General features: G+C 51.9%; 6 protein-coding genes across 6 annotated transcripts; 3 read left to right on the forward strand and 3 right to left on the reverse strand.

The window, feature by feature from the left end:
* Positions 1-766: 766 nt before the first annotated feature.
* Positions 767-5,303, forward strand: Z517_02471 (uncharacterized protein; the record flags this gene model as incomplete). The annotated part of the gene is made up of 10 exons (XM_013431580.1): positions 767-821; positions 878-1,638; positions 1,694-1,905; positions 1,968-2,003; positions 2,056-2,444; positions 2,501-2,589; positions 2,640-3,383; positions 3,474-4,385; positions 4,444-4,606; positions 4,666-5,303. The coding sequence occupies 10 exons, from the start codon at positions 767-769 to the stop codon at positions 5,301-5,303; spliced, it is 3,999 nt and encodes a 1,332-aa protein (XP_013287034.1).
* Positions 5,304-6,195: 892 nt separating this feature from the next.
* Z517_02472 (uncharacterized protein) lies at positions 6,196-8,063 on the reverse strand (the record flags this gene model as incomplete). The annotated part of the gene is made up of 2 exons (XM_013431581.1): positions 6,196-6,379; positions 6,451-8,063. The coding sequence occupies 2 exons, from the start codon at positions 8,061-8,063 to the stop codon at positions 6,196-6,198; spliced, it is 1,797 nt and encodes a 598-aa protein (XP_013287035.1).
* A 451-nt stretch (positions 8,064-8,514) lies between these two features.
* Z517_02473 (uncharacterized protein) lies at positions 8,515-14,406 on the reverse strand (the record flags this gene model as incomplete). The annotated part of the gene is made up of 3 exons (XM_013431582.1): positions 8,515-13,578; positions 13,639-14,329; positions 14,378-14,406. The coding sequence occupies 3 exons, from the start codon at positions 14,404-14,406 to the stop codon at positions 8,515-8,517; spliced, it is 5,784 nt and encodes a 1,927-aa protein (XP_013287036.1).
* A 1,619-nt stretch (positions 14,407-16,025) lies between these two features.
* On the forward strand, positions 16,026-16,651 carry Z517_02474 (uncharacterized protein; the record flags this gene model as incomplete). The annotated part of the gene is made up of 2 exons (XM_013431583.1): positions 16,026-16,136; positions 16,226-16,651. The coding sequence occupies 2 exons, from the start codon at positions 16,026-16,028 to the stop codon at positions 16,649-16,651; spliced, it is 537 nt and encodes a 178-aa protein (XP_013287037.1).
* A 1,591-nt stretch (positions 16,652-18,242) lies between these two features.
* Positions 18,243-18,860, forward strand: Z517_02475 (uncharacterized protein; the record flags this gene model as incomplete). Its single annotated transcript, XM_013431584.1, has 2 exons — positions 18,243-18,375; positions 18,454-18,860. 2 exons carry the CDS (start codon positions 18,243-18,245, stop codon positions 18,858-18,860), a joined length of 540 nt encoding a protein of 179 aa, XP_013287038.1.
* Positions 18,861-22,491: 3,631 nt separating this feature from the next.
* Positions 22,492-22,911, reverse strand: Z517_02476 (uncharacterized protein; the record flags this gene model as incomplete). The annotated part of the gene is made up of 1 exon (XM_013431585.1): positions 22,492-22,911. One exon carries the CDS (start codon positions 22,909-22,911, stop codon positions 22,492-22,494), a length of 420 nt encoding a protein of 139 aa, XP_013287039.1.
* Positions 22,912-26,368: the final 3,457 nt, after the last annotated feature.

Genomic DNA, 26,368 nt, shown 5'->3' on the forward strand with positions numbered 1-26,368 from the left:
ACACAATCGGTCTAGTTCTGGTGCCGTAGGTCACACATTTTATCATGATCACCAAAACCATTTCTCTGGCTTTCTAGCACTTTGCGCGGACATGCGGTAACTATGTTCTCATGTACTTCTCTAAATCTGGTCGTCCACCTTGGTGGGAAGTTTTAATGCAACTGCGACTATACGACACCATTCAGAAGACGGCGCACTTTGTATATAGAAAGCTATAGTACCGAGTACCGAGTACATAGAGAGGTATCAGCAAGACGAGGCAGGCCGCTCTTCTGGTGTCGTTAGTGGCAAGTCTGCCGAGTATATTAAACTCTAAAACCTTGGCAATGGAAGCGACGCCGCCCTTACGCGTTGCCCAGATCTGGGAATCTACGGGCTCTCGAGTCGCATATGCATTTTCGCCGTTCGCAGGCTGCTACGAATTCATACTCCTCCCAGTTATGGCAGAACATTCTGAACTCTTCTGACACCTAGCATATTGACCGCCCTTATGACTTAGACTGTCTAGCACCGCTTCTGTCACTGCTCGACAGGACACTGCGTTGGGGACGGTCTTGGGGAGTTGTTCTGTTCAGTTCTCTGCTTCATTTCTCGAATCCCAAGTTCGACCGTTCAGCCGCAGTAGTTACCCGGTCCCAATCTCCTTCGCTCGCATGAGACTAGATCATACGTATCCTGCTTTGTCTAGATCCAGCCACGAGACAATTGCACGCCTGCACTCATTGCTGGCTTGAAGAGCTGGTCGATTGCCTTCGGACCGATTTGCATGGCCGGGGTGCAGAGCAACATTCGGTCCTTCATTGCGCCGATCAAAGGATCTGGTGCGTAGACAAGAGATAAAAGCGAGGAGGTCATGTATAGTGACGAGATACCACAGGTCGAACCGCCCCGGCATTGCTCGAGGATTTAACACTCTACGAACCATGGCGAGACTCCGAAGACCTTCCGAACCTGCTGGCTGATTCGCCTCTCAAGTTCAGTCAAGCACCCTATCTGGCAGACTTCCTACCTCTCGAGAGCTGCAGGCATAAATTTGGTTTGAAGCCGAGACAATCTGATCCCCCCGCATTGGATGAGAAACCCGGTCCGCAGACAATATGGACTGTCGCAGCATTCTGTCAGGTTTGCCGCGTCCATCTTCACGTCAAGGTCGATTACACCATCAGATTCGATGATGGCCCCTGCCCAACTGTCGAGCATCCTCTGCATCACCTGGTGAGGTCAGACTTTCAAGAGCCGTTGGAGAGGAATGCGTGGCTGCGCAAGAACCCGAACTCTCAAGATGAGATATACACCTACAAATGCTCTTCTCCTACCTGTTCCGCCATCGTTACCGTACGATATAGCCCCCCGGTCCTGCGCCCCAGCGACATCCACACGCTGATCGATCCTGCGCTGCTTCGCCAGAGAACAGAAGATGCTTTCCGCGAGCGGGAAGGCCATACGGAGGGGATGCGACACCCAGGGCCAATGGATGTCCTGTTGGATCTTCGAGCATATCTGAGAAACTCCTGGCGTGCAAGAGACGATGCAAAGTACAGGTCAATCAATCTCTCAAACCGGAGATTTATTGTCCGATTTGGACCAGAGGGAAATGCTTGCAAGGAGGTCCTGGAGCATCTCGGCTTCCAGCTTGTGGTAGGTGGAGAAGCTGCAGATTCTGACCCACGTATACTGACTCCGTGTTTGCCAGCCTGGGGATTGCTGGATGGTGCCAGAACCCAATTTCGAAGAAAATCTACCATACCAGAGTCCCGTCAATATCTGGCTAGACAATGCCGAGCACGAGTTAACTGCTCTCCTTCTATCGCGTCCCTACGAAGAGCGGCAGCAATTGCAAGATGTCACCCCTCCTCTTCCTGCTGAAAGGGAGCTTTCACGGGCCCTAGGGTGTCAGGACTGTGCGTCGCCTACCTGCATTTGCGTGAGTTGCGCTAACACATGGCAGATGACACACATCCTGGCAGCAGAACTACTAGGATCTCTCCTGAGATGAGAACTCCGTACAGGCATCCCCTTTCCTTTACCTCGCGAGGCAGGCTAACGTGGAGGTAGTCCTTTCACTGCGCTCGGTTGCCCTATGGATTTGTCGGACCAACTCGTCGCCAAAGCCTACCACTGGCAAGTGCAAGCAGATCGCCAAAATTCACACGTCTACCTCAGTAACCTCAAGTACATTGGAAATCAGCGCCAGAGTGAGCTTTTACAGACCGAAGTTGTATTAGAGACATCACGGGGCCAGTATGATGCGGAGATGTTGGAAGAAGCATACAAAGCCTTCCATCTCAGCGGATCTGGCGGTTCGGTCAGTGATGAACACATTATCGGCTCATTCACAGCTCAACTGGCAGATTCACCAAGCCACGAACACCAACTCAGAGATTATCTCCGCATCATCGGAGTTCATCGTGACAGTAAACGCATCATGGACACTGCAATGAATAGTGAGTTGCGCCCGTCTCTCTCTGTTGAGATACATCTACTGACTATGTTACCACAGTTATTGACAGCTACGAGTCTGCGCTCGCCTTCCTAGATGCCGATCCCACCATCGAAGACGAGCACATACAAGCTCTGTTTGCCGTCAAGGTTTGTCCCCTACTTTTTTGTCAGTCGATCTGCGCTCATCTTACTTTCAGACAAATGACAACAAGGCTTTAGAAGAGCAAGCCATCCAAGCCGTTCGCGTAATTGCCCAACACCGCAAAAGCCGGTTTCTATCCAAGTGGATCGATTCAGGATTTTCAAACGACACTCACAACCAAATGGAGCCCGCCGAAGGTTACCAAGCCCTCCAGATCGACAATCGCGAGATCGATGATGAGATGATCCTGTATCAATATAATATAGCGGTCGAAGAAAATCCTGGCAGTGTGGAATACTACAACAGGGCGCTCGCCGCGATCGCCAAAGGTCGGAACAGCTCAATCTTGTTGGACCACCTACACAGCAGGGCTCCGCAAGAACCGCAGGGCAAGCCAGAAGAACCTGTTGGACTGGAAAATATTGGGAACACCTGCTATTTGAACAGCTTGTTGCAGTTCCTGTTTACGATGAACGAGGTGCGACAGTTGGTTCTCAACTTTGATGATTACAAGATGCCCTTGGATGAGAAGAGCATGGAGCAAAAGCGCGTTGGCCAGCGAAAAGTGAGCGTCAAGGAGGTCCAAACTGCACAGAAATTTGTCGCCAGCCTAGCGTCTCTGTTCCGTGGCATGATACAAACACCCCGTTCATCCATCAAGCCGGAGCAGGAGCTTGCGCGATTGACTCTGGAGACCGAAAGTGTCAAAGAAAAGATGCGACGAAGGTCCACCCTCAAGTCGAACGAGCGCCCCAGCTTAGGCTCGATCGGTACGCTGCCCGTTTCGGTTTCGTCTCCTGTGATTGACTCTGAAGCGAATGGGATCGCGGATACGATAATTATACAACCCAAACGCGACACTAATGCCACCAACATCGACCTACTACAGGATGTTGACGCTTCGAAGTTGGATGCGACAGAGGACACAAGTCCTGGCCAGCAAAACGTCGATGACCCCGCAACGAATGACAGTGCCAGTGATGTCACCCTGGTGTCCGCTTCTGACAGCGACGGGAATGCGTTGGTGGAACGAAACGAACATGTGTCAATGCTAGACAACAAGGAGAACGTGTCACCGCCTAAGCCTGCACCAAACACGGTAGCCCTATCTCCTTGGACTGGGCAGCCTCTCACGACAGTAATATCGAGAGATACCGATGAGAAAGTGTCCAGCATAAATCCCGAATTGTTGAAGTATGCGCCACCTCCTGGGAAGCCACCGCCGGTACCTCCACGGAAACCCATGCAGAATACCACTACCACCTTGGAAGAGTATGCGCGTCAACAAGATGTCACTGAGGTCATGAATCACTGTATCATTCAGTTGTCTTATGCCATGCGACCTACCGGTTTCGACAAGTCGGGAGAGCAACGCGACGAAGTACATGATTTATTCTTCGGGCAGCAGGTTGTCCACAGCCAACCGGAAAAAGAAGCACCAATGGTCTTACCTTTTTTGAATATCATCACGCGAGTGTTCCACCGACCTGCTGATGTATACGCTGCGATCGACAATGAGTTCGATCTCCAAGACGCACAAGACGGCGCAAAGGCGTATTCGGCCATCTCCAGTCTGCCGCCGGTTTTGAGCATTGCCTTGGACCGGGTGTCTTGGAATAACGAGACGAAACGTCAGGAGAAACTGAATTATCATGTCGACATCCCCGAAACCATCTACATGGATAGATACTTGGAAAGTTCACCTGGCTCTGATTTGATGCAAAGGCGACAGCAGACGTGGGAGATTAAGAGAGAATTAGCATTACTCGTCGCCCGGAGAGATGAGCTTGAGGAAAAATATGTAGGACAACACACTTCTCTTTTCTGGGACAGACACCGAAAGCTGACATCGTGCGCAGGGCAAATCTACAGATGTCCCTAGCCTTCTCGAAGACGCAAAAGCCATCCTGGAGTATCTGGCTGAAGTACCTGGAGATCAGGTATCAGGCGAACTCGATGTGAATCCCAACGCCATCACTACTCTCGGTATTTTAGCCGCAAATGCTCGTTCTGAGCTCGAACGTAAGAATTCTCTTCTTTCGCTGGGGCCACAAATGACTCACTTCTCTTGTTTATGACAGAAATTCGCTCTCGCATATCTCAACTCTCTCAACAAATCAAAGAATCCTTCGTTGACATGCGCAAACACCCTTACCGCCTGCACGCAGCGTTCTTCCACCGCGGTTCCGCTGGCGGAGGCCACTACTGGGTATACATATTCGACCACAAGAGAGAGGTGTGGCGGAAATACAATGACGATCGTGTCTCTACCGTCACCAATCTGAACGAGATTTTTGGAAATCCATACGCACAAACCCAAGTCCAAGGTCAACAACAGCCAGCCACCAGCAGTGGCCTGAACCCGCCTCCGAATCCGTACCTTTTGATCTATCTGGACGCAGACCGGATTGACGAGCTAGCGGAGACAGTCAAGCGAGAGATTGCGTATCCGCCTCCCGACGACCCTCCCCCACTCTCGTATCAGAGAGACAACCAGCCTCAAAGCCAGATGACAGCCATGCCACCCACCCAAAGATTAGACAATGGCGGAGACGTGACTATGCTGGAGTATGCCAATGGTGGTGAGCAGGCCCAACCCTCACGACCGGAGCCTTCCGCCACCCGCGACGCCTCCCGGCCAAAGGGCCCGAGCGTGCGGAAGGAAGGAAGTTGGGACAACAGCCAGCTGATGATGACGGACAGGAAGATTGACTGGTAACGACGCCGGTCAAGAGGCCGCGTGGTGGAATTTGCAGCCACTGCTGTGACACTGGAACAAAACACCCATTGGTTTTGGCCAGTCTCCTCAACGTTCATCAATCAATACACACCGACCTTTGTAAGAAGAGCAACTACAACAAACAACAAACCCCAACCCCAACCACAAAAGACCACACTTTGATTGCATTTTTGGTCACTGCAACCGTGGCCAGCGGGAGCGGCATAAGATGCGACGGACGGAAAACCCCAAGGGAGAACAGAGGGTCGTGTAACTAATGTAACTTGGACCGGCGTCAAATGAGAAGATCATCACACATACACACACATTCTTGCTTTGGATGGTGAATGTTGGTTTATTGGAGTACATCGACCTAGTATGCCTCAGGCGCTCTGACCACAGGAAAAGGCCAACGGCCATACCGTAAACAGCCCTTAGTTCTCTGTATATCCAAGCCTGAAAGCTGCCGAGTTGCTCTCAGCTGGACTGCATGACCACCCTGCGACTGCCAGGAATATCCTAGAAGTGGTCCCAGTAAGGATTTTTTTCGATCTGAATAACATACATACATACACACGGCCAGCCTTGTCGCCGTCAGCACCTTTTATTGGCGGTCAGCGCGCTCAAATACTGCGTGGCACACTGCGCGTCACTCTAGTTCGCAATGGTCCACTGTATATTCGCGGTGTTATCAGCCTCCCGCAGTCTTGCTTGCACGCTGCTATTTAATGGGTGCTTTGTGTAAGCTTGTGGTTGGTTTGTGGAGGAGACGTGTGCGAGTCCAGCTCGGCCATCGAGGCCCTCGAAGCCTTGAAGTTGAATTTGTTGTGCCAACTAGCTTCTTAAGGTGCATGCCTTTCATAGTGCCTCTACCGACGAAACCCTGCTCTCTTCAAACGAGATATGCTTCGTCTGGACGTCGTGACCTAGTGGGCAGCATCCCTGTGTTAGCTATGTGGTTGTTGTTGCAGGGCTGGGCGACGATTACCTTGACCACTTCTGGATTACTTCGAGCTGCCTCGCGTTGCCGCTGAGTACCCTCGAGTTTTGTCGGTTTGTGCGGTCGACGAATGATACTAGGCTTGAGAATGAGTCAGAGACAGCATGATCGAATTGGATCCACCGAAAGAAAACGTTGAAGTCTCACCCATTGTCTCCGTAGACCAGCTCAAACTGAGGTTTGCCAGACGTCGGCTTCGGTTGGTTTATCGCCCTGAGGAAGTTCATAAGCACCGATTTCTTGGGCATAGCGGTGGGTGACGAACCCTCTCTTGATGATTGCGTTGCAATTTTGATATTGCCACGTTTCGCATTGCCACGGCGTTGCGCTCGTGGATTCAGAAATCTTTCATCACTATCGGAGTTGTCCAATTGTCGTGTGCCACTGCGGGAGCCTGCACTGTGAAGGGCAGCACGACCTCTAATCTTGAGCCCTTCGGGGCGTAAACCACGGTTGGCCACTTCTTTTTCCCTCTGCTGCATACCTGAAGCGAGACTTAGATTGGTAATCTGGCCCGGGGCGAATGATCTCAGCGACCATCGTGCCGCCATGGCCTTGTTGGCTCGGGGACAATCGCCAACAAGATGGTTCTTACTTGCACAGACGCAGCAAGAGACCCAGAGCCTTGTAGGACCACTATCTGCCAATCCATAGGGTAAGAATCGTTGAGGACATGACTTCTCCGTATGATTCGAAGTTCCACAGATGTCACAAGGTATCGTGGTGACTCTCAAGTCTGTAGGGCAAGAGTCGGCAGTGTGTCCGCGGTCACGACAATTTGTGCAACGCTGAAACAGAGGGCAGAGACGGCTAGAGTGGCCAGCAGAGCAATGAATGCATGTGATTTCGGGACAGTTTCTCTCGGCGTGACCGGTTTGGAGACAACCCAGACAGACAGCAGGCTGGTTGAGATCGACCTTGTCGCGACTGACGTGGAAGAAAGCGTATTTCAGTTGAAGTTCAAGCTCGTCCGGACTCAAATCGGCCAGGTTTGGGCATGCTTGTACCCGACCGTCGACATCTTTGAGATGGGTGACGGTGCTAGAGAATCTCTCGAGATCGCCCTGTAACTGGTCATGAGCATCGCGTTCGGTAGAAGAGGGGGGTTGCGTTGTCTCTCTTGTAGACGCCTGAGACTCAGTATCCCCGTCTGCTTGTGAATGTGTTTCTCCCTCCTCTTCTTCGTCTTCGTCTTCTCCCTCCTTTTCGCCCATCTCTGCATCTCCCACGTCATGGCCATCAAGCATCATATCACCAGAGAATCGATGGTTTTGGGTGGGCTCAACGTTGATGACCATACCCCCATCAGACTCATCTTGCTCGTCAGAGATCTCGATCGCGTCGTCCATGGAATCTCCCAAGGGTATTGAGGCGTTCAAAGTACCATCGCGGTCGCTTGGAATGGGCTGCGATGCCTCAGACGCGGCTGGATGGGGCGCTGCACGGAAACCCGTAGCCAGTCTATTGTTCCCAAAGCCAGCGGGGAGGGAGGAGGTTGTTGTAGTGGTGGTGCCGGCAGCGACATTGTCGGTCGGCGACGCGAGGTTTGGTGGACCATCCTGGTTTGTGGCCGCGGGCGCCACGGTCTGCGAAGCCGCATTGCCCATAGTGGGAGATTGAGAGGAAAGTGAAGAATCAGTTGAAGGAACAGGTGCGGAGTGGACTTGACCTTTTTGTCTCGCATCGCGCATCAAACCGACGGTCGCGGTCCTCGACTCACTCTCGTTGTCATCGTCATCAGAAGATGTGAATTGCACCATCTGAGTTGGAAACGTCGTCATGAGGAGGGACAGGAAATGAAGGGATTCACTTTGTTTTTCACGCCTCTAGAAGCCGCCATTGCGAACCAGCCCGCCCGGAGGCGTCGAGGCTGCGTCTACTAATTATCGAGGACAGAGCCGCAAACAAGTGGAAGAGGAAGGTATACCGGGAGTCTAGTTCAATAATCGACTAGTTAGTTTTTACGACTAAAATCCCCCTTTTTGTATCACAGCCTTTCACAGATTTGTGTCCTTCCACCTTTTGATTCCTTGTTCATGTCTTCTACAGAGCCCAGGCTAGTACAGGTAAAACAAAATCAACACGTCGTACAGACTCGAGCCGAATTGTCCACAAAATACCAGCAAGTTGCAGGGAGAACTGGCACAATCTTCACCATTCCTGCAACATGGATATCTTTGACAGCGACATCCACCCTTTCACCCAACGCAATTATGCCCACATTGCCCTGAACTTCTCGTTAAACTCCTGCTGAAGGCTGGTGAACGCCATCAGAACGTGCATCAAGTTTCCGTCCTCGCCAAACTCGAACACCTCCGTCTCTGCCTTGGATGCCTTCGGCTGTTTCTTCGCATTCCTGGTATCGATCGCATGACCCTTCTTCTCCGCTTTGGCAGCTTTGAACGCGTCACCCATGGTCTCCGGGATGGCTCTGTTGGTTTCGGCCGAGTCGCCGTTGTCGCTCAATTCGTCTTGCCAACTGTCAACTTGCTTTGTCTTCCCAGGCCTAGATCCCGCCTTTGTAGCGGTAGATTCCTGCTTGGATGGTTCTCGACTTGACGGCGCCCATTGGCTGGGAGTGGCTTTGTTGTCCAGGCCGACTTCCACGGCTTTATCATCGAGCTCCGACTCGCGCACGTCACCAAAGCCCATGATATCGCCCGTCTCGTTCCCCGCTGACGAGGAGAGCTTCAGGAAATTTTCTAGACTGGTCACGATAGTGGCGAGGACGAGAGAAAAGTCGTTGAGAACAAACCAGATCTCTCCTTTGCGAATCCTATTCTCTTTCTCGAGGGCAACCACATTGCCATGTTTGAAGAAGTCGTAAAGGTAAGCATTCAACAGTGCAGCGCTCTCGTCAGGGTACGTCCCTACATAGGGAACCACGGCCTCCTCCAGCCAGACACCACTGCGGACCATCTTACACAAATCGGACACACTCTTCCACTCGTCTCGGTGGCCCGAGAGAGCAACGAAAGCTGAGTTGATGCGAGGTGGCGGGAGGCAAGAGACAGACACGCCGATATCCTCCAACGGCGTGTCGCCACCGCATTTCAGTCCAGTGAGTGGCAAGGTGTGGTCAGGTTCTCTGACGTGCTGGTCAATGTAGGTTGACACGTACGCAGCATATACGTCGAGTGTTTGGTCGTTGTGGGCCAACAGAATTCTCGCTGCCTCTTTTGGCAGAGGTGGAAGGATGACGAGTGAAGACGACCACCGTGCTCCGTTGCGGCGGGACTCCGAAACCGACTGTCTCAGGTACCGACGACCGAAAAGGTGCGACATGACAAGCATCAAGGTGTGTAAGTCTTGTCCCTTCTGACCATGGATTGGCCGACAAAGTCTGCTGAAATACCCGCTTTTGAGCAAGGCGTGGAAGGCAAAACTTGCATTTCCCGTGTAATACAGGTGAGACACACAACCAGTGAAGTTGAGAGGAGCACCAGAGACGTCCAACAGCTGGTTACGACGGAGGTATTCGATAGAGAACCGCAGATGATGCAGGACGGTATGTTTCGACTCTGGGCCTCCTAGGTAGATGCGCGGGGATGATAGGATCGAATTGATCGCCTTGACAGCATACGCAGCATGTTTTGATTCGTGCAGCAGGATGAAGAGACGTAACACCAGGGTAGTGGTGATGGGAAAGTGGCCGTTGAGGTCTGGGAGCCTCGAGCTGAGCAACCGGCAGACCTTTGAGTATGGGATTCCTTGGAAGACCACATTGCCCAGCACGTCGAACCCTCGCCGTCCCGCTCGACCCGCCGCCTGGCGAAAATTGAGGGCCGTCAGAAAGATCGAGTCTCCAGAGAAAACGACCGTCTTGCAGGGCATGTTGATACCCAGGGCCAGTGTCCCCGTGGCTATGACCACACGCAAGTAGCCCTTGCGGAACAACATCTCGCACACTTGACGGTACTTGCGGTTCATGCCTGCGTGATGGACCCCGATGCCTCGCCTCAGGGCATCAATCAGCCAGTCCGGCACAAAGCGCTTCTCGAGCTCCTTTGCATAATCCCTAAAGTCGGTGGCGCTGACCTTCTTCATATCAGCCAGGTGGAATCCCTCCACGGGGTCGTTGGGATCAAAAGATTCCAGGATATTTGACTCCTCCGAGTTTGCCTCCCGCATCCTCTCAGCACGTGTGGTTGGTTCGTCGTCGGCATTTCCTCCCTTGGTCTTCTTGGGTGCCTTCTTCTTATTCTGCTTCTCCTGGTTGAGCTTCCAGGCTTCCCAGCTGCTGATTTTGGTGCGCCACGTTCTGCTCGATTCCTTCCAGCGGGATTCTGCCGTCTGCAACTCCTGGAGGAGGCGCTGACAGATGAGTTCGCATGCATTCCGGTCGTAATTGAAAAACAGTGCGGGAAGGGCACCCTGGTCGTGGAGCGAGCAGATAAGAGGCATGGTGGTGTCGAGGAAGTCATCTTCTTCAACCGGGCGAGATATCTCGTCTTCGTCGACTTTACCTGAGGATGTCTGGAATGCTGCCCGTCGGGCGCTTCTTACCGATTGCTCCAGAGCTCTCAGGACATTCTCGAAAGGTGATTCGCGGTCGTCTACCCAAGTCTTCAGAAGGGCCTTGAGTTTGACTTCCCATTCGATAATGTCGACCTTGCGTACAATATGCGGCAAGCAATTCGAAGGGTTCAGTGACTCGTCCACGGGGAATGCCTGTGTCTCGTGCTTTTTCATGGCGTTCCACAACGTCCAGCAGTCCCGCGGTTCGAGAGTGAGATCGTCGGGTATGCCCCTCGAACGATCAACCAAGCTTGCAACGGGATGCATGAAACTCACAGCGGGGGCGTTGTCAATTCCAACACTCGGGAGTTGCGGACGGACAAACAGGCCATTGAAGAGAAACTTCTGGGGCGGACTGTAGACATACTTGCGGAGATCTGAGTAACGGTGGTGATGCTCTATCATCTCGAGTTGGATCCCGTTGGTCTCCTGAGTCTTGCTCAGCCAATTGCTGAATTCTTGCGGGTTCCCGACCGTCGCTGAGAGTGCGATGATGGGGCACGGAGCGAGGAGCAATAACTGTTCCCAAACGACTCCATCATCGGCCTGGCCGATACAGTGAATCTCGTCGAAGATGATACGTTTGACCCGGGAAGACCAACTCTTCGCATTAGTCGGGGCGAGAAGCATAATCTGCAGCATGTGCGGCACCGTGACCAACACCTGACACCCCGTCGGGTCGTTGACGCGGTGGTCGCGCGTGTGTATGGCCCAGACCGAATTCCCGGGATACTTGAACGTCTTGGAGAATCGGGCCTGGACCTCTGCGGCGATCTGGTTGACAAGGGCTTTAGTTGGCGCAACGTAGACCAGCACCCCGTCATCGTCCTCCTCGAGGATTTGCTTCATGGCGTAAAACGAAATAAACGTCTTTCCGGCGCTGGTCGGGGCGACAACAAACACACTCCTCTTCCAATCGATCTGGTCCAGCACGTCTCGCTGCCACTTGTCCGGCTCAAAATCATGGACTCGACGATCTGGCGCGGAGCCCATGTCCCGGTCAAAGAACGGCCCGGCGTGGACGAGCTGGAATTCCAGTGGAGATAGTTGAATGCCCACGGCGTCTCTCTTAGGCTCGAACAATACGGTTGTAGAGCCGGTGCTGTTCTTTTCTTGGACTTGAAGCGGCCCCAAGGCTGGCAAACCAAGAGCCTGGATCGTGTTGGCCACGTATGTTGCCATCTTCATCGTGATGCCGTGCTCTAGTTTTTTGATCTGGAGGATTTGGTTCCAAATCAGTCCCATGATGGGCATCGCATTTGCTCGTTCTTCGTTGGCACATCTCAGTGTCCACATCTCAATCAGAATACTGAGCATGTATACCGACACATCGGCCTCCACCGCTTCTCGCTTGTTTCCGGCCAGGCTGCTCAGATGGTTCTTCGCCTTGAGGAAGCGGGACGTGAGGTTTGACTCTTTGACCAGTCCGATTCTCGTGGCATTCCACGCCTCCACCAGTTTGGCCGTGTCCTTGCTCCGCTTCTCCAAAACAATTGCGTTGGCGAGCTCTTTGACATTGGCTCGAGAGCCCTGACTCTTTTCAACATGAGGTGTCTTTTTTTCACGCCTTGCCATATTGGAGGCTCCATGTCTCTTTGCCGGCCCGCCCGTTGTTTTCTCTACAATGATAGTTTCAGGCTCTAGGACGCCCCCGATAGCATTGGTCAGGCTCGCGGCGTAGTCCCTGGTCTCCTTCATAAAAAACTGGTTCCGTCGATTTGCACGGGCCTTCTGCCAATCAGTCATGGCGCGAATGGTTTTCTGGTCGATGGGCTGTCGATGGTTATGCCAGTGGCTGAGCTCCTTGAAGATTCGCGTTGTGTTCTCGTTCCTAGCGGAGACGTCGATGGTAAGTTGTATGGGCGCTAGGTGGGGATCGAACACCGGGTTATTGAAAGGGAGGACTGTGGTCCTAACCTCACATCCGTTTGTTGGTATGACCCTCTTTGTGCCCTGGGTCGATGGGGTTGTTATGTTGCAGCGAACGTCTTGTACAAGAGGGAGCCCCGAGGCCTCCAGCTCAAGCTGCACATTGATGGCGCAAGTGTCTTTCAGAAGAGACATAAGGTGGCTGAATGACGAAAACATGGAAGGACTGAGAGTGGCTCGACCGGGAGCCCACTGAAGTGACGACGCAATGTTGAGGAATAGCCGCCCGTCAAGCATATCAGCGAGGTCACACGGTAGCGTTTGACGTAGGACATTTCTTCGCCAGGCATCCGACACGAGAATGCTGAGGGATATGTCGACAAAGTCTGTCAAGAAACTCGAGTTGGTACCCGTGCTTGTATTGTCGAGAACGCGATCGCAGAGACGACATTCCCGCACCACGATTGTATGTAGGAGCATTGCACATGATTCTCGTACAGCAGCTGTACCAATTTTGCCGGATCTGAACATGAGACTCAGGGCTGTGACTACCAACAGGTCCCGTTGTGATAGAGGCGGCTTCTTCGTCCGCTCTAGAATCGCCAGTATCTCTGCGAGGGGTTTTGCTAGCAGCACGTGGATATTCGCTTCGGTTGGATTTCCATTCTGCATTGAGTCCGGTACATGGTTCTCACTTTTTTCGTTGCAACCGTTACTCTCGACTGCATGGTAATCACTATAGTCTGCGCGGTCTGTGTCCGGGGACCTTGGTTCGGAATCGGCTTGGGATTCCATCTCTGAGGCGGCAGATACTTGGGATGTGTTGCTTTGCGTCCGTATCGGCTGGCTCACTCGCATTCTGGTGCCCTCGACAATCATTGCCATGACCTGATGCCATTGTCAGATGGTTCTTGGAACTTGACCCTGGGCAGGACAGGGTCAGCTTACCTTCGTGTCCCGGAACTCCACTGTGGTGACGAGAGCAATATTGTAACTGTGACCGATGAACCAGTGGATCATCCGGCGCAATGCCACTTTCCGAGCGTAGTCAAATCGAGTCTCTTGGGACATTGGTTGAGCAGTCACTTTGTCTTCTTTTGAAATACGAGCTGTGTCAATGTTTGGCTGCAACTCCGAAAGAGCCTGGTTTTGTGTATTGTCACCATCATCTTCCGACTTGTCTTGAACATCCAATGATGGAAAAGAGCCGTCATGGCACATGAAGAAGTATGCTCCTGTTGATGCCAAATACTTGTCAAAGTCTTGAGAAGAATACGAGTCGAATACTTTGACTTCCAAGGATGAGGTAGTGAGAGAAATATTGCACTTGAAGTGTTGAATGTTTGCCTCCCGGGCAAGGAGATACCTGGAGCGCAGGTGAGCTGGAGTATTCCGTGGAATGCACAAGTGCGCATGTTTGTTGAAGAAAACGAGATTGAATTTGCATTTTCGCTGAAGGAGAGCCCGAAGGAAGTTTTCCACGATGTATGTCGCATGGAGCAGTTGAAGGCCTGGCGAGAAGTCGAGTTTATCGTCTGAAAACGAATGGAGAAGCAATGAGTCTCCTTCGATGATAAATAGTTCGTCGCCCGCATAGTCACCTACGAGGTCCACAGTACGAGAGTAGAGACCATCATACCTATGATGTTTTAGCTTCTTTCTCAGTCAATCAAGTTCGAGAACTTACCAATCCAGCAAACCCTGGGAGTTGACCATTTTGAGATGTTGAAAGGGCGATGAGCCAGCAGTAGAGGGCACGATCTTTCCTGTGCAGGTGACAAAGTGAGCTGAGCAGATTCTTGTTGCCAGCAGGGGACTCAGCATTGTTTTAAGCGCCCATGCCGCAGCGCTACATACCTGGGTCTTCTCAGCCCTGTCTCGATAGACTGGGGGAGAAGTGAGCGCTAAGTGCGTGAAGCGTTGCTATTTGTCGAGAGGGGGCTTCCTCTCCCTGGAGGATGGTGAGTATGCGAGGTTCTTCCCATCGAATAAGAGCAGGTCCACGGCAGCGGGCTTGAGAGAGGGCAAAGTTTGAACCTAGCCAGCCGCAGTGAGGCTCACATTGCAGCCCATCCGCGTGTGCCTCATGTGCTTCTCTACTTGATGTTTCTTGGCGCGTGAATCCCAATGCAGTCATCCAATCATATGACGAGGTTTCTGCATTAAATGAAAGACTTGGCTAGAGCCTCGGAGCGGGCCGGTAGTTGCCTACTACAAACGGTTAGTAGAGGAGTTTGCAAGTCGTGGAAGCGGAAGTGGAAGTACGTCTTGCTGGCCCAAAGTTCTCATGGCGGCGAGACTGTGCTCTTGTATACTGTATACGTACCATCCAAGGCTTTGTTAGTTGGACTGTTAACCTCATGTCAGATCTGGCTGGGTGACCACATTGACGGCAAGAACAATCAATCTTGTAGATCAATTCATCAGGCTCCGCATGCCTGAAATAATATTCTCACAAAGCGATTGTGACCTCGTTATAAATCAGTGTTGATCAATTCCATCCAACTCTACTGACACAAGGTTGAAGTGGAGGCCCGGATGGCGTGGACTTAAACCACGCTATGATCATGTTTTTTCTGTACAAGCCAGACAGATGCTCACCTGACTGAGAAATGAAAAGGCAGAAAGAGGCAAACAAGACAAAGAGACCACTCCTCAGCCCATGTGAAAATTGGTCTCATGCGGGGACATCTGAGCGATTGAACCATGCACAGAAGCCATTCAATGAGGCTGTCTAATGAACGTGGGAGCAGAGCCACACCCTGGCCAGCAACCTCATTGTAGCTGGCACCAGGCGATGATCCGCGCGCTACGGATATGCCGGCCATTCGCAGAGACGACCTCTCATATTCTGGTCTTCTGGCAAACTGCTCGGTCGGGGCCAGCTCGATCTCATTGATCCAGGTGCGTTGGAATAGGCTCCCAAAAGCGGGGTTACGCGTGCTCGCAGGACGCGGTGTAGGGAGATTGGGTCGTCTCCTCCCGCCAGCCTCGGATTCGTAGGGTACTTGCCCACCATTCCACGGGTAGCCAAATGCTAATTAGCAAATAGGCAGCGTGTTCGTATTGTGCCCAGCGAATAACGTTGCTCGTCCCTAAAGCAAGAAAGCGGCTGAGGTTGCCTCACTGATGTGGTTCAGGTCGCAAAGGACCGTCAAGGCAGGGGTGTGCTTTGAGCATGATGACCCGGCCACGAAGCACATGAACATGACCGGTGTACATGTTGCTGTGCTTCTCTTGTCTTGCCCATTTTCCCTTCTCGCTCGCTGTTATCTGTGTCTTGTGCTCACGAGACCTCTTAGTTTTCCTATCTGGCTTTCTATTCGGACTTCACAATGAGGAGCAAGAGTGGTGGAGTCTGTTTCAGCTATCTTGAATCTGGGACATGCCGCTTTGGATCGACGTGCAAGTTTGCCCATGTTGAGCCAGAGGAGAATGGTTCTGAGGTGAGTTGCTGCATTCTCAACTTTGCGCCCGTGTCTTTTCTCGGCCGTCTCCTCTCTTCTCGTCCCTTGCTAAGTCAAGTGTCCAGCAGTCTTTCGTTCAAAGCCCGCAACGAAATGACCATATTAGTGATTTCTTTGCCGAATATCCCGACTTCGACTACGATGAGTCTGCAGAAATTTGGCGCGAATTTTATCGCATGTGCGATGAATTTGGTTGGAATAAGAGGCAGGATGAGAAGGAGGAAGCCATGGAGAACTTCAAGTCAGCAATGGTTCAGCAGTTCAACGACCTCTATGGCACGGACGGGGATGACCTGAATGCCTGGCAGAGTTTGTGTCATGTTCTAAATATCGTCCCAATGCCTGTTGGCCTGAACGACTGTCGAAAGGTGAGCCATGATACCGCTCCACTTGTTCGTGTTGATAGCAGTTCGTTTACCACGAGTAGCGGATTCGACAGACGCATGTCAATCTTGTGGACCTTGTGGACGCTCCGCGAACAGGAGTCCCAGTGAGGGTGTTTGCAAACTTGAAGCAATTACAAGATTACACAACCGGGACTGGAAAGTACTTTCCGAAAGAACATGCATACGCTGGAGGGTTGCTCCGATTCCTGTTGCGAGATATACTGGGGGCACCAAAGAGAGGGAGGCAAGGTGCACCTCGTGGAAGAAGAGGCTGAGGGCTTTCGAAGCGAGGTCTCGCAAGAAGAGAGCACCAAGGGAACCATATTTATGTCTCTCGGGTATTGATATAGGCATTATCAAGGACTTGGTCGTCTAAGACGACATTGAAGGCCGTCCTCTTTTGTCGGGGCAACAGAAAGTAATGTGAAGGCCGCACCAGACGTTCCTTCGTAAGAAACCACGCAACGGTTCTCGGAGTTTACCATAGGCGGAATTTTGCCCAAGTGGTGTATCATCAAATATCTCGTTCTCTCTTGTCCGCCGTTCGGATCTCGGCCATCAGTGCTGCCATCCTTGTCGTGCCGGCCGGTTCTCGAGGACCAGATCAGTCTAAAGACGAGGTAACGGCCGTGAAAGAGCGATAAAGACGCAGTCATATGCAGTACAAGATCGCCGGAGGAAATAGCTAGAGATATGAAGACGTCATTTTCCAGCATAATCTGGAGAAATGTGGTACAGTAATCAAGACAAACGAAGTTCTCCGTATTCTTATGCGACGAGTAACAAAGTGTTGAGGGCACCAAGCCAGATTGATCCAAGGTCTGCCAAGAAGTCTGACGTTGAAGGCAGGAAACAAGCAAGAGTTCCACCTGCCGCCCACAAATTAGAGCACCAACGGGGGTCGTGTGCGCTGTGACCTACATAGTTAAGGTGCCTAGACACCTAGATACCTACCTAGGCATCACCGGGAGGACTGATGTACCTCGTACTTGTACATACATGTCTGTACCTGGAACTCACACTGGCTCACTAGTCTGTCGGCTGCCTGTTGCATTAGTTAAACCCTTTGTCCCCCTCTGGCTGGTGGAATCTGGTGCCCGTCTTTAACTATACCCCGATCTCTTTCTTGACTTAGATCCCCCTTCCAACTGTGTATGTAAATTATTACCGCCATCACCAATTCCCCCATCCGCCAGCCGAGCCACCTCACCCATTTATATCCAAATCTGAGACTTCGTCGGTCGACCCCGAACACCGTGCGCGTCTCACTACATACCCCTTCTGTCTTCGTGTCTCCGGATCTTATATACTCTGCGCGCACACTGTTAGCAGTCTGTCAACTTAAATTGAATATCTTCTGACATTTATTCCACTTCATGACCACAGACTCCGGTCTACTATCGAGCTTCACCCTTCGAACGCGACTGATCCCGCGACCACCCCCCCAAGGCTCCCTCAGGTACGGACGAACCTTACGCCACCTCTCACTTCGCGTTGCTGACCACATGCAGGCCTTTTCACAGTTCACGCCTTGCGATAGTTTCTCCATAGCTCCTCATTTGCACTTCACAAGATAACGTCCTCGCGTTGGCAACAACACCTACATTTTTCGATGACCTCCCAAACAACCCTCCACCGCTCCATCTCCTTCGAAGCCAATGCAAGACTGGCCCCTCCCGTGTCGTCCTACGATCCAGCCATGAGTACGACGAAGAGTGGTCGGAGGAGGCGGTCGAGCAGCATCATATATCAAGAACCTCCCGAGTCCTTAGAACAGATCAGTGACCAGTCTGCCCTCCCAAATCTCAACTCGCAGTGGGTTAATGCAAAAGGTGCGCCGTGATGATGATGAGAGCCACAGCCTGATATTGAAACAAGAGAGCAAGGGACTAATCTAACATTATGTGCAGGAGCCTGGACAATACACCCCGTTCTAATAATCGGCCTCAAGATCCTCTTTGACATCATCCCTGGCGTTACCCAAGAGATATCGTGGACACTCACAAACATAACATACATGGCGGGATCGTATCTGATGTTTCATTGGGTGCGAGGCGTGCCTTTTGAATTCAATGCCGGAGCATACGACAACCTGAATATGTGGGAGCAGATTGACAACGGCGACCAATACACACCCGCCAAAAAGTTCCTTCTCACTGTGCCCATCGTCCTGTTTCTGTTAAGTACGCACTATACCCACTACGACTTCACGTACTTTACCATCAACTTTATGGCCCTCATGGCTGTCGTCATACCGAAATTGCCGCAATTCCATCGCGTGAGGATCGGCCTCTTTTCAGAGCCCCCGGACGAGTGAGGGGCTCACCTGTGAAACATTCTCCAAGTTGGCGGCTTTCTTCTGGTACATCGAGGCGCGGGGCCGATGCGAGTCCTGGTGAATGGCCCCCTGCTCCTTTCGCTTTCGTGGACCAGGTGGTTTTCTTCTCGCTTGTCTTCAACAGTCTTTTTTGGGAAATCGCAAAAGGAGGGATACCATGGATCTTTGTACTAGCAACAAGGGTTTATGCGATCAAAACAACAATCTCCCGGTCGAAGAGAGAGAGGGAGGGTTGGGCCAGAGAGAAAGAGAGAATCGATAGCTGAGAGCGGATGGGGGACAACTGGTCATGGAACAAGGGCTTGGTGGGGTGGGAAATGGCAAGGTGATCCTGTATCAGGCCGAAGACCTGGCGGTGGCGGGGAAAAAGGGAACGTGCGACTTGAGACACTGGAAATCTTGCTCGTGCTTGTTTCGTGCTTTGGGAATGCCTTGAACAGAAATTTGAGCTCAGCAGGAAAATGATGGATGGGATCAGGAAACCAAAATCTCATGCTACTTTTGTCCCCCCCCCCTCCTCACACAAATCAAATCCAAAGATGATATCCTCCGTTTTCAGTTCCCAAGTCCGCAAATCCCCAAGTCATGGTGCATTTATGTGCTGTGTATGGGCTCTGTCTACCGGCACGACCGGGTACTTTTCTCTTCGTCTCCAGTATCTATCTGTATCTTCCTGTATCTGCACCCGTGTCTAGTATCCAGTGCCCGGTATCCGGTATCCGCGCCAGCATCCTCTTCGTTACTGACTGACTGACTGACTGCCTCGGTCGAGGATCTGAGTCATAAGAATATTATGTGACACACACACACAGGACTCTCTGTTCGCTCTCGGAGATATCAGGAGCCATTCATTCGATCATCCATTCAACCATTATTGCGTGGTAGGCGTCAAAGAAAGAGAAGAGGCGGCACGGAAAGAGAAAAGGGAGTCAACTGTAACAAACAGCCCCCTGGTTGGCGGGTTGGCGGGAGACAAGTTCAAGAGGTGCCTCGAACTTGGATCGAAGATGGGCAAGGTAGGCTTTTGTCCTCGCTGTCTTGTTGTCCTCGTTGGAGGTGCACGTTGGTGCGAAGAGTCCTTCCTGCCCTTCTTCCTCCTGCTCGATCTCTTCACCATCTGTCTCACGTCCGTCCAGCTCACCGCATGGCCTTTTCGAGCACCTTTGGCTGCCCCCCCCCCCCCTCTCCCCCCCTTCAGGGGATCCACTCCCATCCGCCTATCCCTCGTTCGCGAGGAGGATCGCCATCATGCCGTCTTCCCCTACCGCCGCTGACCACAACTCCTCCAGGGAGGCCACATCGATCTTGCACATTCGGCTCATGCTGTCGGCATCGCACGGCAGGCCGCTAGATGTGACAACGAGGCGGCGAGCCTCTGTCTCCAGGTACCGCCTGGCAGGGTTGTCGGCGAAGGTGACCTGGTCGAGCAAACGGGCGGTGGTGCCGATGCTGTCGTCAGCGTACAGCCAGTCAGGGACTGTGATAGACCGCGCTGCAGAGAGCGTGCATGACCGCCTTCATCAGGGGCCGGATGCCCAGAACGTGCGCAAAGTGCACAAACTGCAGAAGCAGCTTCTTTACGTCCTCTGTCGCTGTGGCACTCGTTGGCGGTAGATTAGTTGTGTTGTAGGAGTCTATGAAGGACTTGGATTCTTTTCGAGCTTTCAGCCGCAACCTGGCTGCATGGTAGACTGCATATGGGAAATCGTTGTTTCATCAAGGATCTCCGTGTCGACAGCGTGGTTGATGTCGTCAGGTACCCACGGTTTGTTGGCGATCCCGTCAGGGGTTGTCGCACCGTCGATCCAAGTTTGAACGTTTCTTATGAAAAGTCAGGCATTAATGGCGACAGGGAACGTCAATGAAGAAGCAGATGTACTCCATGTTGTTGCGTACTCTCGCTCTTGTGACGCCAGGCATTCCCAGTGCCACCACTTGTGAGGGCACGCAGGCTCCTCGCACTCAATAGAGAGGCCTGAACCTCCTTTCCAATTCCCTCGTCTGCACCGACACCAAGCTTCTTCATTGTCATAGCACTTATCGTTCTCCCAACCCGGCATTCTTTCGCTGGTGCTTGACCGCTTCCAACCGCATCATGGCAGCTACATGAGGGAGATTACTGGGTGGTTCAAAAGTGTCTGGAACCGACTTGAGAGGTAAATTTTCCATATCAGGCTCCAGTGCTTGGAATGGAGGGTATGGACGAATGAATTATCTGGGAGAAGTAATTATGTCGCTTTCTGCGATCGCCGGTATCTTCTTCAAGACTCATCCGGCTGTTTATCATCGTCCATATCATCACTGGTGCGGGAGGCGTGCCAGAATGCTGAAACCAATTACATATGAATGGCCCACTTACAATTTCCTCCGTCGAGGACCGGTGCTATTAACCCGAGTGTTGATTTTGTAAGGCAGCAGTTGGGCTCACGAGCCCATCGTGGACATGAATTACGGGTCTGCTAAGGCAGAGCAGAGAGCATCTATCAGCAGAAGGACACTGTGCATCGGCCATGAGGTCGGAGGTCTGAGGGCCTGTCCTGTACCTCCATTCCTGTGGGGGAGAGAGGGAGATCTTCAAGCACTCGTATAGTATAGGCTCTTTGAGCAACATGATGGAGGTAAAAGGAGAAGTGGGCACCTACAAGCGGCACGTTCCACTTGCATCAAAGGCATCAAGAGCCAAATAGCTTCTCCTGCTCAACACAGATGGTCAACAGTCAGGTTTGAAGTGCAAACAAAGGGGTGGGAACAAGGTCATTGATGCCAAGGGATTTTCCCCTGTTGGGTTTGGCGGCTTTGGGGTTAGTATTATCCACTGACACTGTGGGAGGTACAGACTTCCCGGCTGCTGTAAACCATGACAAGATGTGGCATCAAAAGTAAACAGGGACGTTAGGAAAGCGGTCCTATTCTGCTCTCTAATTGACCGTACATAGTTCCGAGCGCCCAACTTCTTGATTTGGATCACAAAATACACTATTATCCCAGATCCTCCAGTCGTTGTTCAGCGTGATCTGTCCGCCTTCACCTTCACACCCATTGAGCTAGGAAGCTAATGGTTCTTCAGCTCTGATACAGACAACACACCGAGCAATGGTATTGCGAGGTTAGAATGTTTCGAGATGAACATGAGAGTCCAGGACAAGGGAGCCATCACGGTCTAGTCATGAGTATTCTCTGGCGATGTAGCACCGAGAGGTGCTCTCGCCCAACCACAAAGCAGAAAAATGTATCCAACGGGACATTCTGTGCGTTTGTGCTGCCCCAGACAGGACCCAGACAGGAGGCAAGTAGCACGGCAGCGCATCCTACTCACCAAGAAGGACAGAAGGAAGACTTGAAGGATCTGATTCAGACGAGGACATAAATGTAAGCTGCGTGGCTGCCAAGGCACTTTGCCGGATGCGTCAGTCTGGTGGCTCTTTGCCTGGGATACCCCCAGCAGGAATGCCTCTCAAAGCGAAAGAGAGGGACCTAGTATAGTCAAAGCTGGATGAAGACCGGAAGGAAATGCAAGCACAATCTTTTGCTATGTACAAGGCATACTGTTTTCAAAACCTATACGAACTGTCTTGCTTGACATCTGGGATTTACCTCCTTGCCTGTCGAATCATGGCCACTGCTGCGGCATTACGGGACTCGAGTTCTTTGGTATTGGAGGAAGGCCAAAGTCAAATGAACGCGGGCTTGGAAGGGCCTTGTCATTATTCTCGAGCCGTCGCAGAGCTTGATCTCTTGCTTCTCTGACAGACTGTAGCTCGTTCAACTGCTCTTCCTGGTCAGTCTTTTGCACTTTCCGCTTGAAGGTTAGTTTTATTTTTCGTTTCCTTCGGCAACACCAAATGAGAAGTGTGACTATCAGGGCCAGTCCTGCCATGGAGCCAATGACACTTCCAGCGATCGTTGCCGGAGGCGTGCGCGTAGATTTTGTTGTTGAAGATGCCGTTATTTTTGGGCACTCGCTAGAAGTAGCGCTGGCGAAGGCATCGACACTAGAGCTGGGAGTGGCAGAGATGAGGTGCACGGTCATGGTGGTACCTGGTGCTACGCTTGTCAAGGTGGTATTGGAGGCTGATATTGGAATAAAAGGGAAAGGTGTGGAGGATTCTTGTGTACTGGGCGGCGCGGAGGCAGCACCAATTGCACTGGGAATGGGACTGTTTTGGTTGGCAGATGTCCCATCCCCCTCACCTGTTGCCATATCCAAGGGGCTAGTCGGAGTATTGACGGTACTGGTAGCAGCGCCTTGAAGGATTGTTTGGGTTACAGTGACAGTGATACCTGTTCCACATGAGCCTGGGTTGGAATCAGGAGGGGTTTCTGCACAAACACCAGTACTGCAAGGGTCGTGTGTACAACAGCCGACGTATGGAACAGCGGAACAGTGGTAATAATTCTGATATTCGGGGCACGTCGAAACGTCTCTGCGCCACAAGAAAAACATCGTAATATGAGGCAAGAATGGAAACCTTGATCGGGTGAAGAGACGCGCACGAGGGTGGTGCTGGAAACGAAAAAGGGTCGATTTTGCTGTTCGGGTGGGCGTCCATGTTCAACCGGTGAATGGGAAGTGTCCATTGATAACCTAGAGGCTAGCATTAGAACAGGTCTGGATGTCTTTGTCATTGCAATCTGAGTAAAAATTACCACCCTATGATCAATGATCACAAAGAGACTCCAAATATAGCAGACAACTGGAACAACTTAATTTGCACACCCTCCAGCGCACGAAACAATGAGTCGTTTGTCCTGCCATCTTTGGGAACAAAGCATGAGCGATTCGAAACGCTCCAAAAGAAACTCTGGCATGGCCCTTGCGATGAAGCAGCGTCGACATGGGAAGCTTGCGTTAGACACGCCGGTCAGTGTTTTAGAAGTTGAGCATAAGAAGCTTTCCGTCCTTTCGTTCTCCCATTAGAAATTCGGGTGAAGTACTCTATAAACTCGACGGTCAAAGCCGTGCCCCTTGCATATCCTATAGGTCCGCAAGTTTCGAAACAGGTATGTAAGTAAAAGCCAGTTGGGCCTTGGCTGCAAGGGATGAACCACTGCTGCGAGGTACAGGAACAGGCACGTGGGTTTAGACCAGTGATGCGCTCCACGCGGAAGGAAGCTGTTACCAACTCGTGGCTCCCGTGTCGACCCTGTCCTCGGCGATCTGGTGGTGTATGGCCACCTTGTCGTGTTCGAATAGCCGGAGACGAGCATTTTGGGATAGGACTAGTCAAGCCACACGCCAGCAGATGTGCTCACTCCGAAGGGCAGATACAAATGTACATGACTGTGGAAAAAGGTGGAGCGTGGTGTGGATGTGATCTCAGCCCTCAACCCACACTAGATCGAAGATGGCAAATGGAAATGGCTCAAGGGGAAGGGACTTGACATCAAGCAGCTTTGTTTGCCACTAAACCTGATAGAGGTCGAGATTTAGGCCATGTTTTTTCACAGATAAACTCCCCCCTGAGTGTGGACACGGGCTGAGTGTCTGGGGTTTGGCGGAGGTCATCGCTGTAAACGGCAAGGCTTTAGCGTGAGTTTGATTGCCATGGCCGCGGTGGCAACCTGGTCTGGTCCACATGGGAATTCAGGAAACGGATCCCCACCGAAAGTTCCTCTGAAAAGTGCCTGATAGTGCCTGGCTAAATCTTCCAAGACGGTTGTCGCCTTGACCCTTGAATGGAAGACATGGCCGAAATGGTACTTGTTTGGACAAAAATTAGCGAACCGGAAGGACTTCCTGTAACCGAGCGAGCGGGCTCATTGGCATTCGTGATTCCGCTATTCTCAAAATGACCCCAGACATACGGGAAGGTGGGAATACTAGCCTGGATGGATTCCTTGATAGGCGAAGAGGCTCCCCCCTTGTCTTGTAGGTCAATCAAAATAGCAGCTCAAGTGACTTGCCAGTGTGGGTGGCGTTCAGCTCGCTACACTAGACCACAATCCAGAGTAGACATGGGCATTTCCACGTTGATTGATTGCACCAGAGAAAGTATGCCATTGCTCCAGCACCGTTGGTTTGAGGCGCGATACTAGCTGCAAAGGAGTTGTGTGAAGCCCAAGCTTTGTTCGGCTAGGCTAGCTACCCGGCATTGGGATGAGGAAGCTTGGAGGAATGAGGCGGCACTTCTTGGTCAACGACAGTCGACAGTGTGACAGGTGCAACCTCGTCGTGTTAGCTATACCGGAAAGGGAACTCCAAGATGCCAGCCTCTTTTGACAGGTTACACAGGGAGAAGTCTGGCCAAGCTGAGGGGATTCATTGACAGCAGACAGGCTTGAGAGGCGCTGACGGAAATTAGTCCAGAACCCTCCAACAAGGGCCTAGATAGGCAACAGTTCAATGCTCTCCAGGTGGTGTACCAACTTCGAAGGACGACCAAGACAACGTACTCGTACAGTCGCAAAGCTGGCGAGCTACCATCGCCGCCATGCTCGGGAGAAAGACAGAGTTTCGTCCCACTCGCATATCTCAGTCTCCACTTGATCAAGAACCACCATGGCTGGAAACGGCCATGTGCGAATGTCGGTATCCATTTCAGGCTACCGGCGTGGGCGTTTCCAGGTGTGACTGCGAAAATCACGATGTTCTGGCACATGCAATCTTTTGAGTTCAACCTGAAATGGCCAAATCCCAATCATTCGCACGGCTGAGGCAGGGGATTCAGGTACAAAAAGTTGATTTTGATTTTAGTTACTCCTGGCGCTTTGGCCATCCACGGGATGGGAGGAGCAACAAGTCGTTCATGATTTGAGGAGAATCATGGACCTTGGCACCTTGCCAGTGCCTTGCCTATTGACACCTGGACCAGGGTTCCAGAGTCCAGAGTACCACGACTGGACCATTGGACCATTGGATGAATACGAGTGGCGGGGAACAGTGGCCCAAGCTCTCTCGCACCTTCCCAGAGTTTTTTCTTGAGGAGACAGAATAATCATCTACTCGTACCTTTTGCCGAGTTGACACTCCACATTTGACATCTGCTCTCCCGACGCCATGTTGAAGACGATTGAGCTTGGAGACTGCCATCGGGAGCAATACTCGGCGGTTTGGTGGTGAACAGCACCGGTACAACGTCCTTGAGGCCTTGACAGTGGCCACGGACCTCCGACCCTTGCTGAAGACAGAGGCCAAGTGTGAGAAAAGTGAAAATGCAGTGGAAGAAGCATTGAGACACGAGGCCATGACGCGGTGGAGCTCGTTAAGATTTCTCAGATGTCCCGAAAACGCGACATCGTTGGCTACCGCACCTGACATGGCGTAGACTAGTGGGCGCTAGCTTAGCGAGCGGAGCCTCGATGCCAATGCGATCGCGCCGATCTGTTGCCTGATTCCCTCCTACCACCAATTGGCATCATTGCTCGCTGTCATCGACTCAGATGCCCCTCGCCTTCACCGATCCCGAACTTTGCCAGCCATGGCACTTTGTAAATGCATGACAGGTAGACCGTGGACTAAGAAACAGACAAACAACACGCCTCAGGGA

Source organism: Fonsecaea pedrosoi, assembly GCF_000835455.1.
Source record: "Fonsecaea pedrosoi CBS 271.37 unplaced genomic scaffold supercont1.2, whole genome shotgun sequence".
Lineage (NCBI taxonomy): Eukaryota > Fungi > Ascomycota > Eurotiomycetes > Chaetothyriales > Herpotrichiellaceae > Fonsecaea > Fonsecaea pedrosoi.